Source organism: Sapajus apella, unplaced genomic scaffold (genome assembly GCF_009761245.1).
Source record: "Sapajus apella isolate SASKATOON/1434 unplaced genomic scaffold, GSC_monkey_1.0 scaffold30, whole genome shotgun sequence".
NCBI classification, from domain to species: Eukaryota; Metazoa; Chordata; class Mammalia; order Primates; family Cebidae; genus Sapajus; species Sapajus apella.
In genome coordinates, this window is record NW_022436970.1 from 19,719,560 (window position 1) to 19,732,143 (window position 12,584).

A 12,584-nucleotide genomic window follows, 5' to 3' on the forward strand; every position below is an offset into this window, starting at 1 on the left:
TGGGCTGGCATTGAGTGTCTGCAGCTTTTCCAGGCACATGGTTCAAGCTGTCAGTGGATCTACCATTCTGAGGTCTGGAGGACTGTGACCTCTTCTCACAGCTCCACTAAGCAGCACCCCACTAAGGACTCCATATGGGGGCTCCGATGCCACATTTCCCTTTCTCACTGCCCTAGCAGAGGATCTCCATGAGGCCCTCTCCCCCTGCAGCAAACTTTTGCCTGGGCATCCAGGCATTTCCATACATCTGCTGAAATCCAGGTGGAGGTTCCCGAACCTTAATCCTTGACTTCTGTGAACCCACCGACTCAACACCACATGGAAGCTGCCAAGGCTTGGGGCTTCCATCCTCTGAAGCCACAGCCTGAGCTGTACATTGGCTCCTTTCAGCCACAGCTGGAGCAGCTGGGACATAGGGCACAAGTCCTTAGGCTGCATGCAGCACGGGGACGCTGGGCCTGGCCCATGAAATTATTTTTTCCTCCTGGGCCTCTGGGCCTGTGATGGGAGGGGCTGCCATGAAGGTCTCTGGCATGGCCTGGAGACATTTTCCTGATGGTCTTGGGGATTAACATTAGCCTCCTTGCTACTTAGGCAAATTTCTGTAGCCAGCCTGAATTTCTCCCCAGAAAATGGGTTTTTCTTTTCTATCTTTTCTATCTGAACTTTTATGTTCTGTTTCCCTTTAAAAATGGAATGCCCTTAACAGTACCCAAGTCACCTCTTGAATGCTTTGCTGCTTTGAAACTTTTTCTGCTGGATACCTTAAGTCATCTCTCTCAAGTTCAAAGTTCTACAATCTCTATGGCAGAGGTGAAACATAAGAAGAGTCACCTTCACTTTAGTTCCTAACAAGTTCCACATCTCTATCTGAGGCCACCTCAGCTTGGACCTTATTGTCCTTATTGCTATTAGCATTTTGGGCAAAGACATTCAACAAGACTCTAGGAAATTCCAAACTTTCCCACATTTTCATGTCTTCTTCTGAGCCCTTCAAACTGTTCCAATCTCTGCCTGTTACCCAGTTTAAAGTTGCTTCCACATTTTTGGGTATCTTTTCACCCATGACCCACTCTACTGGTACCAATTTACTGTATTAGTCCATTTTCATGCTGTTGATAAAGACATACCCGAGGCTGTGAAGAAAAAGAGGTTTAATTGGACTTACACTTCCACATGGCTGGGGAGGCCTCAGAATCATGGCGAGAGGCAAAAGGCACTTCTTACGTGGCAACAGCAAGAAAATATGAGGAAGAAGCGAATCCTTGAGAAACCCATTAGATCTCCTGAGACTTACTATCACAAGAATAGCACAGGAAAGACTGGCCCCCATGATTCAATCACCTCCTCCTGGTCCCTCCCACAACACGTGGGAATTCTGGGAGAGATAATTCAAGTTGAGATTTGGATGAGGACGCAGCCAAACCACATCAGGCAACTTGTGCAGTTTTTTTTCTTCTGTTGTTACTCAGGATCTTCCTGTGAATATCAAATTCATCATTGAGGGGATGGAAGAGGCCGGCTCTGTTGCCCTGGAGGAACTTATGGAAAAAGAAAAGGACCGATTCTTCTCTGGCGTGGACTACATCGTAATTTCAGATAACCTGTGGATCAGCCAAAGGAAGCCAGCAATCACCTACGGAACCCGGGGGAACAGCTACTTCACGGTGGAGGTATCCGCAGACAGCAGTGTGTGGCTGGAGGCCTGTGGGGGTGTGAATGGGAACGCCAACCCATTGTGGAATCTTGGAGAGGAAGAGAAAGCCTTCCTGAGGACAGAGGGCCTTACCTGGAACACACAGCCTTCGCGGGGTGGGGGTGGGTACAGAGGTCTTGGGTTTGGAGAGGTTATGAACCTCCCTTCACTTGGAGTGGATGTGCCTGTGTGCATCGTTCTGGAGAGGGGATTCACAGGGGTTGGTGACTCACAAAGCAAAGCTTGGAAACTCTGGCTGTGGGATCTGCAGGCAGGTATGGCAGCCCACAGGGGCGTCAGCAGACTGCCTGATCAATGCAGGGGCAACTGTGCTGTGTCCTGCTCCCAGTGTGGGACTGCTGGCAACAGTGGCAGGAGACGTAAGTACCATGGTCACGGGGAAGGGGAAGGAGCATTGGTGTTGCCCGAGGCCAGCGTCTGAATCCTGGCTTCTACCGTACCCAGTCCTCTGTGGGTGGCTTCACTTTGAGCCCTGGTTTCCCACCTTGAAAGGCGGTACAATAACTTTTCCAGCCTCCTCCCAGGATGGCTGTGTCATTACATGCAGCCTTTAGTTCAGGTTTGACGTGTAGTCAGTTTCCTTCTCCCTTTCTCTTTTTCTAGTAATGCAGACAACCGGTGATAGCATGTGAGACTTAGAAGGTCCCTCCCGGGTAAATAGCTAATTGTTTCATCACATCAATCTTTTCTCTCGTATAACAATGTGTAGGCTAATAATCCATGCTCCATCCAATCCCTAGGCAGTTGTGAGACTCATGTCAGCACAGACACAGAAGCACACACGGCTGTGCGTTTGAAAAACTGTGGGTGTCTTCTGTTTGCCAGATAGGAGGATGCTAAGTCCTAAGGCTACAGGACTGAATGAAATAGGCTCTGCTCTCAGGAAGTTTACTCCTAGTGAGATACAGGTACTAAAGACCTGTGGGGGTGACAAGGAAAACAGGAAGCAAGGACTGTCCTCTACAACGCTCTTTCAAGAAAATGGCTGTGAGAAGTGGGAGAGAGCTGGGCCAACTGCCCGAGGAGGCCTTTAGGGGGCCACAGACGGAGGGAGCAGGTAGACCTAGGAGGGAGCACTTTTGAGAACAAAGGCACTGAGGAGGTGGGAGGGGCCAGCTCCAGGCCGAGGCGAAGAAAGTAACCTCTTCTGCGAGGGCCTTGGGCAGGTAGAGAGCTCAAAATCCTGGAGTTCCTTCCCTCCTTGCCTCTGTTTTTCTTTTTTTTTTTTTTTTCTGTGTAGTAGGAAGTGAGCGTATCTGCAGAGAAGTGATGGCTTGAAGTGGTCACTATGGAACACAGGGAAGAGAAGGGACGGGACGATGACGAAGGGCCTGGCAATGTTAAGGTCTGGAGTCAACTGTCCATGCAGATTGATGGCTTTCTGCAGCATGCTCAGTGGCCGGTGATGGAGAAGGCCCCGGTGGACAGGCTGGCCCAGGGCTTGAGGTTACTCCAGAGGGCTGTGGTGGAGAAAGTAGGTAGAGCTCATCAAGGTGTTGACCACAGAGGGGCTGACATGATCAATGGCGGTATTCTGGTTGAACAGGGGAAAAGACAAGAGCAGGAGGCCAATGTGGGACATCTTGGAAGGGTCAAAGGACTGGATGTCTTGATGAGGGCCAAGAACAGGTGGTACAGCAAAGTTACCAGAGAGGAGGAGAGGAGCTGTCATCAGGGTGTGAGACAGCCAGCTCAACATTTCCAAGTGAGACCGTCCACATTCCAAAGTAATTAAGCTAGCCTCATTGCCCAGTGAACTCAAAGTCTAACGCTAAAGTGACCAAACCGAAGATTGCTCTGGTGGTACACTGAGGACGGAGCAGAACAGAGAAAGACCAGCTGGGCCAGAACGATGGGCGGGAATGAACAGAAGAATCAATTTCACAAAAGCCCAACCTCTAGAAATTGGTAATGGATTGGACATGGCATACATAGGAGAAGTCATGCTGGTAGGAAATAATTGCAGAAGAGGTTGAGTTTGGGTCTAGATCTCCTGAGTTTCAGAAACTAGAAGCATGCTCAAGTGGAATGCACTGTAAGCACCCCAGAGTTTTAGGTCTGGTGTTTAGGTAGAAGGTCAGACCTCCAGGGACGCACATTTAAGGGCATGGAGGTATTAATAGTATCCCTGCTTCACTGCATGGTCAGAGATAACCAGGTCCACACGTGTTTGTGTCTTTCCACAATTTCAGGCTTTTACTGATGCTATCTCAGTAATAAAAGCCATGGGCTCCACAGAGTTCCCAAGAAGGCAGTTCTCCTTAGAGCCTCCCATTCTCTTGGGAGTCAGAGCTGCAAGCACACAGGCTCAAGCTACTCCACAAGGCAGTCAATATTGCAAAGCATGCATCGTGGTATACCTAGCCAATATGTAAATGTTATAGACTAAACATTCCACAACAAACAAAGGAACATTTACCATGAGGAGAGAAGGAGTCGGGCACAGTGGCTTATGCCTGTAATCCCAGCACTTTGGGAGGCTAAAGGCGGGTGGATCACCTGAGGTCAGGAGTTCAAGACCAACCTGGCCAACATGGCAAAACTTCGTTTCTACTAAAAAAAAAAAAAAAAAAAAAAAAAAAAGCTGGGCACAGTGGTGTGTGCTTGTAGTCCCAGCTACTCGGAAAGTCAAGGCAGAAGAATCACTTGAAGCTGGGAGGCAAAGGTTGCAGTGAGCCGAGATTGCATCACTGCACTTCAGCCTGGGTGACAGAGTGAGACTCTTCTCAAAACAAGAAAACAAAACAAAAACAAAGAAAAGGGATAGGAAAACAGGTTAATGACCCAGTCCAGGGAGAGTGATATAGACAAAATAAATAACCTGGCCTTGCCCGAGTGGTCCAGTGATCTTGCAAGGAGGAGTCTTTGATCTGTGTAGAGCCTTTGGCGGCAGATGCTGGGTGCTTAGCAGAAGTGACAGCAGAACAGTGTCTGTCAAGTTTTGAGCTGCTGACATCCTGGTCATTTTATGACTGTAGAGTCCTCTGGTAAGAACCAACAGTGGAAGAATGCGTTTGGTTATGTCCTTGTCCAGCTGCATGCAGTCTTTATTGATCAGGCAGAACATCTAGTCCCCGTTGGCAAAGTGCCTCATGAAATGTAAGATGGAGTCTTTTTCTAAGATGGAGTCACTTATGTCAAGGGTGCTGTATACATAAACGCTATCCTGTGAGCTCTTGAAGCTTGTGTAGAGGAAGGATGACCCAAGTATTAAGCTTTAGAAGTGGAAGGAAGGAAAGATGTTATTACAGGAGATATTAATAGAATTGTCCTGCAGGCAAGAAAAGAAGAAAGAGAAGAAAGCTTCTCAGAAACCAAGGGAGGAAAGTTTTTCCAAAAAGAGGAGTGATTAACAATATGGGATGAAACCAAAAGGAAGACAGCTGTGTAAATGTCAATCATTTGGCCAAGGATTGCCTGGTCATCTTGGCTTAGAATAGGGTTGGTGGAAGAGCTCGGGAATGAGTCAGTTTCAGGGGATTCAGGAGACAGTGGGATTGAAGTAACGAACAGAGGGTAGGAACTCCAATCCACATGACTGAGAAACACGGAAAGTGAAGTCAGGTCTGGAGGTCGCCTCGCTGAGTTCTGAGGGACACAGCAGATATATCTTCCACCACATGAAATGCTTACACTAGAGGAACCAAGGCAGGACGCATATCTCTTTTCTTTTATCTACTGTACAGGTGAAATGCAGAGACCAGGATTTTCACTCAGGAACCTTTGGTGGCATCCTTCATGAACCAATGGCTGATCTGGTTGCTCTTCTTGGTAATGCCTTGTTTTGTTTCATGTTTTAAGCATCAGGGATCAACTAAAAGACAGTTCCACCTGATTCCATGTGCTTCTCCTTCTTGCTTTCTGAGCCAGCGCTGAACAAGGGTGTAGATGCTGACTGTTTCCTCCCCTGGGCTACCTGTTCCCTCCATTTATAAGTCAGTCTGCATTATTTCTTTTCATGGACTGAAACTCTTCTTCAGTTCACCTGTTTTCTTTTATTGGACATTGTGACGCATGCAGCCATACTCAAGGACAAGAGGGCAGAGACTCAAAGGATGCAAAAGACTGAGAGGTCACCCTGACTTCCTTACTGCTGCTCCAAGAATGCCAGGCTGGGTGGGGGTGTGGTATTCCAAAGCCAGCTGAGCCACAAGTTCAACTTCAATAGACTTGGCATGACTTTTTGAAGATAAATCAACAAAGGGATGATCAAAGGGGAAAGGTACTCAGTGATACACCAGGTGAGGCCCTTCACCCACTTTCTCAAGAGTGTCTTGTTTCTCACTGTAGATAAGCCCTTCTGCAGATCAGCCTATGCCTTGAGGCATGTGGGTTCTGGGTGAGGGTGACCAAGTACGTCCTTGCTCTGCCACAGACCACCTGCATGACCCTGGCAGGTTACTTGAATTCTCTAGTCTTCGGTTTCTCATTTGTAAAGGGACACAATCGCCTATTTAGCTAGTATTGTTCTGAGGGTGCCAACAGATGATGTGTGCAGAACACTTGCCACGGAGGCTGGAACGCAGCATGTCCATCAGTGAGTAATGGCTTGCACTGGCCTGACTCCAGAGATGGTGTCAAATATGACAGCACCACTTGGCTTCATTTTTCAAGGTTGCTGTGACCCTGAGTGGCACAGCAATGCTGATGAATTCCCTAATTGTCCCAGTGCTGTCCTTGATTTCTTGTGGATTGCTGGTTTGTGCAACAGGGAGTTGTGTGTTTTTTTCAGCGAGGCTGTTTGCCCAGGCTCAGTTCACCTGCAGCTGTTCTAGGCCTCAGGGCCGCCCATGGTGGGTTCCCAGGGAAGCAAAGGAAGTTTAAACTCTAGGGGCCTCACTTATAGGAGCTCCTTCCGCAGTCCTGGCTCATTATTTTATGACACTCATCATTTTATATTCATAATCCGGTGTTCTTTTTAAAAAAGAGGTTCACACATTACCTATGCTTTAGACCCTGCAAAACCTTGTTCTGCTCCACCTGGCATGCATAGCTTCTTTATGCAAACTTCACAGCATGGCCAAGGTGGGTAAATTGCTTGAGCTTAGGAATTTGGGACCAGCCTGGGCAACATGGTGAAACCCTGCCTGTACAAAAACTACAAAAATTATCCAGGTGTGATGGTGCAGGCATGTAGTCCCAAGCTACTTAAGAGGCTGAGGCAGGAGGGTCGCTTGAGCCTGGGAGGTGGATATGGCAGTGAGCTGAGGTAATTGTGCCACTGCACTGCAGCCTGGATGACAGAATGAGACCCTGTCTCAAAAAAATAAAAAGGAAAAAGAGAAGGCAAAAAATATTTAATAACGCGCCCTTTTTGGGCAGACAAATTGCCAAACAGCATTTACTCCATTGGCCTCTGTAGTCAGAGACTACTGAGGTAGAATGGGCCCAGATGGTCCGGGTCTGGGAGGATCTCCTCAAGGTCTTCAGCATCAGTTTTCGTTGTACAGCTTTCTCCTCCTTCATTCTTCCAATCCGAATCATGAAATTTATCTATATTTCTACCATCTGTCTATCCAGCCAGCCATCTATTATCTCTCTATCCATCTATCTATCATCTATCCATCCATCCATCCGTCTATCCATCTGTCTATCTATCTATCCTTCTGTGGCCTTCCAGTTTTCCTGAAATATAAGTCTTGGAAGATATTTCCCATGTCTGACAATTTAGGCAGAATACAACCAGGCATTTTCCTTTAAAGCTTTTAAATGGTTTCCAGAAGAACTCAGAAAGTATGCAACTTACAATTTCGGGGAGTGGAGGTTAATTTTCTGTTTTACCAGAATGAATCTTTTCTTCCCCAGGAAATGCATCTGAAATCTTTTGCAGCACATTTTGCTTTTCCCACAAGCATGATTGCTGCATGCATCTTTCTAGATCCCAGGGCTTCAGCCAGGCACAGGATCCAGGTCAGCCCCACAAGTGCACAGTGCTCTGCTAAGGAAGATTCAGCTCAGGCTCATGAACAAAAGTAAAAATGTGGTTTTACTTTCTTTAGTTTTTGATGCAAATCAAATAATCATTCCACAGCGGAGTAATGTGGATTGTGTCCTCTATGTGGTTTTCATATGTTTTGTACAAAAACACAAGGACATAGTGTTGAGCTTTGGTGTTTATCAGATGACAAGCAGGAATTTTGCTTGCCAACAGGCCGGGCTGTAGTGGGGCTGCCCGGACTCCCAGGGTCCCTGATGTCAAGTGAGAGTCGGTTCTGCTGTGTCCACTCCTGCAGGCTGACAAACAGACACACACACTAGACAGGGTGCAGGGAATCCACGGGCAGCCCTTGCCTTGTGCCAGCTCCTAACCCCTCTGTCTCTGCTGTGATTATGCACAGACAATAAATGCTAGTGAGCGCCAGCTCTGTGAAATGCAGATAACCTCCGCTAGGGGTACAAAGCAAAACCATGTAAGTTCCCTGTCTGAAAAGAGGCTTCCTATGCAGGGGAGGCAGGAGCCGGTAGGAGCATACTTGGTTTACAAATCGAGCTCTAACCTTCTGTGGTTCCCCTTTGCCCACATTTTCCTACTCTTTTCATTCCTCTAAAAGCCATAAAACAGAAAAGGCCATTGAACAAAAGGCATTTTTTTTGAGATGGAGTTTCACTCTGTCGCCCAGGCTGGAGCGCAGTGGTACAATCTCGACTCCCTGCAACCTCCACCTCCTGGGTTCAAGTGATTCTCCTGCCTCAGCCTCTTGAGAAGCTGAGACTACAGGTACGCACCACCACGCCCAGCGAGTTTTTGTATTGTAGTAGAGACGGGGTTCCACCATGTTGGCCAGGATGGTCTTGATCTCCTGGCCTAGTGATCCACCTGCTTTGGCCTCCCAAAGTGCTGGGATTATAGGCGTGAGTCACCATGTCCAGCTGAACCAAGGGCATTTTTGTAAGTGCCAAATATGCAATGTTATTTAAAATGTTCAAATCCAAGACAGCTACTGGGCATGCAGGATTCTGTTTCCTGTGGGCAGTTTTCAAAGGCACCCTCTGCCTTCCTTGCATGCCCCAAGACAGCAGTGGTAACTGTGGAAATGACATCACGTCATGATTGTAAGAGGAAAATGAACAGCAGGGGAGGGGACAAACTCTTAAGCATACTATTTTCATTCAAATGCTTTCAATATTAAAGAACTAGGCTACTTGGGAGGCTGAGGCAGGAGAATCGCTTGAACTGGGAGGCAGATTGCAGTGAACTGAGATGGTGCCACTGCACTCCAACCTGGGCGACAGAGTAAAACTGTCTAAAAAAAAAAAAAAGAAAGAAAAAGCCATTTCTGCCAAAATCACAGCCTAATTCGTTAAGGACATCTGGATCACCACCACCCCACAACTGGCAATGTCTGACGATACCAGCTGAAATGACTGGGAAAATGTCACCGTTTAGTTTCACACTTCCAACATGAGCCCCTGGCGCAGGTGGGCACTCTCATGTTGGGGCCTGTAGTCCTCAAATCTTTCTCTCAAAAACATCAAATGTCTTGCCAAGTTATATAAAAATTCTGACCACGAAGATTGTGCCCATCCTGTCCTAGACAACCTCCCAGGCCCACCCGTCGAGCTGCGGTCTCCTTGGCTTCCCGGGTTTGCCGGTGACCTCTGTGTTGACTCCTCCGTGCTCCTGCACAGCCCCTGCCGCTCATGAGTGCTCCTCCTGCTGACCCCCCTGCGTTTCTCTACCTGTGGCTTTCCAGCTGGGTTATGAGCACTTGTGTGTCTTTCATGCCTTGCAGCTCCATCCTTACCCAGAAGAGTGTCGGCAGAAGTTTAGGGACATACGCTCAAGGGAAGACTTCGTGATTGCATTATCAGTGGGGACTCATTGAGCTGCCTTGGAGACATTTGTGTGTCATTTACATCAGTGTACTTCCTGGCTGCGTTTTGCCTTTGATAAGTATTTTCTCTAGAGTGTGAGCAGTATTTACTGAATCTCAACCACCGCTGCTTTTATGGATATTTAGTGATGGTTTTGTCCATGTGTGTTGATCTATATAGCATACTGGCTTATATAGAGGATTTTGTGGCCATGATGGTGTCTCATGGAGTGGATCTGAAGGATATAATACTTTTAATCAAAAAGGAGTCTTTATTATAATTGTGTGTGTGTGTGTAGGGGAAGTTGAGAAGGAATGATGAAAATTTTTGGTTTCTCAGGTATGGATGTATGTAGGTGTGTGTGTGTGTGTATAATTTTTTTTGAGACATGGTCTCTTCATCATCCAGGCTGTAGTGCAGTGATGCGATCATGGCTCACTGCAGCCTCAACTTCCTGGGCTCAAGTGATCCTCCCGCCTCAGCTTCCTGAGTAGCTGGGTCTACAGTCATGTGCCACCATGCCCCACCAATTTTTGTATTTGTTGTAGAAATGGGGTCTCGCCATGTTGCCCAGGCTGGTCTGGGACTTGGGCTCAAGCGATCCGCCTGCTTTGACCCCCCAAAGTGCTGGGAATACAGATGTGAGCCACCATGCCCAGCATGTATTTTAAATGTTTTATGAAGAACAAGTATTACTTTTTTAACTCAGAATAAGATAAAACCAAAACACAAAACTTGTTTATGACATGAAAGGCATAGCTGAGAATGTGAATGTGATGCAGGTAACTCGCTCTGGCTTCATCTGTGGCAGGCCCAGGTGTTTTCAGCCTCACCTTTGACAAGGTGAACCCTGAGGCAGGGCTGACTCTGGCTGCGTGAGCCTGGTGACCAGCTCCTTTCTCTGACAGTCACTTCTTGGAGGGAGTTGCTGCCGATGGCTTTGGCCATGGGGACCCGGACAGTCGTGAGGCCTGCTGCAACCCCAAACAGTTATCCATGGTCTAGCTCCAGGACCACAATGTCGGCACACTCCTTATTTCTACCTGGCTGTGTTTTCTGTGTGTGTTTTGCAGGTAGCCTGGTAGACTCGTCTGGTCACATCCTGGTCCCTGGAATCTATGATGAAGTGGCTCCTGTTACAGAAGAGGAAATAAATACATACAAAGCCATTGATCTGGACCTAGAAGAATACCGGAATAGCAGCCAGGTGGCGAAATTTCTGTTCGATACTAAGGTATGGCCACAGATTGCTGGATAACCTGGAAGAGGCATCAGGTTTGTAGATTGCATTTGCCCACTGTCCAGATCATTGTCTGGTGTTAATCTGTGCATCTTAGAACCCGAAGCGGATGTTGATTCCTAGGCAGGTTTGACTTTCACAGAGCCACTTCCCTGTGGTCTGGATCAACCAGTCCTTTTTCTCTGGGGTCTAGGTGGCACTGGCTTCTGGCACTTAACCACAAGCAGTTACCCATTTCACAGCCCTGTTTTTCCAAAGCTGTTTATTAACCTAGATCCCATGCTGGCCTTCAGCCAGTGAGCTGGACTTCTTACCTGTTCAAAGACTGAGAAGAGTCCGAGATGATGCCAGTCCCAAGACCTCTAAGTGTTCATTTTTCCAGATAAAACCAGGAGCCTTAGGGTCTGATCTGTAAGTGAATACATGGTTGCCTCGGTGGACTAAGTAAACACAAAGCCAAAAGCATTCCTTACAGGCAAATGAGAATTGTTTTGCTTTTCTCCTCCTCCTTCTGTGGAGCTTGCTTGCCTGACAAGTGTTTGGCAGCCAGGGCTGGTTCCTGGGGAAGGGACCCAGAGGGAAAAGCAAGCTGAAAAGAGCGATGGAGTGAGTTACTACGAAGCACGCTTCTTCCCGCAGACCAGCGCGAGGATGGCCAGATGAAGAAAGAAAACTGGCCGGAACATCTGTAGCGTTCTTTGACGTCTTCTGAATAAGAAAATGCATCCCCTACATACGTTATTATTATTACATGAGTGGGGATGGAAATTTATACTTGGACCCAAATTTCTGAAAGGGCCCCTTTGTCATGGCCATACCACCCTGACCGTGCCCAATCTTATTGAAAGGGCCCCTTTGCCATTCGTTAACTGGAAACTGCAGATCTTGGGCAAAGGCGGCACTCTGGAGGAGGGAACCGCTTGGGTAGGCGAAGGCGTCTGAGGACAGCAGAGAGTTTGTGTCCTGAGGGAAAAGTCCTCCGTGTGTCAGGCGCAACTGACCAAGGTGACAGTTAACATGTCCTGAATGGTGTCTCAGAGGAACCGTGGGGTGGTAACACACGCAACCCAGATCCACTGGGTTCTAATTAGGCCTCCTTTGGATAATTGTGTTTTAATGTAGGAGGAGATTCTAATGCACCTCTGGAGGTACCCATCTCTTTCTATTCATGGGATTGAGGGCGCGTTTGATGAGCCTGGAGCTAAAACAGTCATACCTGGCCGAGTTATAGGAAAATTTTCAATCCGTCTGGTCCCTCACATGAATGTGTCCATGGTGGAAAAGCAGGTAATGAACGTTGTCATTCTGTCTAGCAGCATGGTCTCTGACTCCCGCACATCACGGCTTAGTGAGCACTGCTGCTGCTACTGTTGGAGTATCATTTTTTGCAGAACAAGAGAAGTGGAACAGATGTCAAGAAACCAGTGTTGTCCAGCGCAGTGGCTTGCACCTGTAATCCCAGCACTTTGAGAGGCCAAGGCTGGAGGATCCCTTGAGCGCAGGAGTTGAAGGCTGCAGTGAGCTATGATTGCACCACTGCACTCCAGCCTGGGTGACAGAGTGAGACACTGTCTCTTAAAAAAAAACAAACAAAAAGAACTCAATCTTTTTCCTCGAGTATATGCAATTACAGCAGCCAGACAAATAACCATTTGAAGCTAGAGTGCTAAGGAAATTTGAAAGTTCGATGGTAGATAAAAAGCAAGATTGCTTTACACATCGAGGGAGGATAGGGTAGGGAACTGCCTGTGCTTGGCCAGAAGCAGGAAGTCCCAGGCCTCAATCATCAGATTCCCATCGTGTCTGAGATGG

The 12,584-nt window shown here is 47.6% G+C and overlaps 1 protein-coding gene across 1 annotated transcript in view; it reads left to right on the plus strand.

The window, feature by feature from the left end:
- CNDP1 (carnosine dipeptidase 1) overlaps positions 1-12,584 on the plus strand; it is a 28,426-nt gene that overhangs the window by 9,065 nt on the left and 6,777 nt on the right. Inside the window, exons 5-8 of the mRNA XM_032293758.1 lie at positions 1,473-1,673; positions 5,404-5,488; positions 10,606-10,766; positions 11,895-12,059. Coding sequence (XP_032149649.1) covers positions 1,473-1,673; positions 5,404-5,488; positions 10,606-10,766; positions 11,895-12,059 — 612 coding nt within the window. The remainder of the gene's footprint in view (positions 1-1,472; positions 1,674-5,403; positions 5,489-10,605; positions 10,767-11,894; positions 12,060-12,584) is intronic.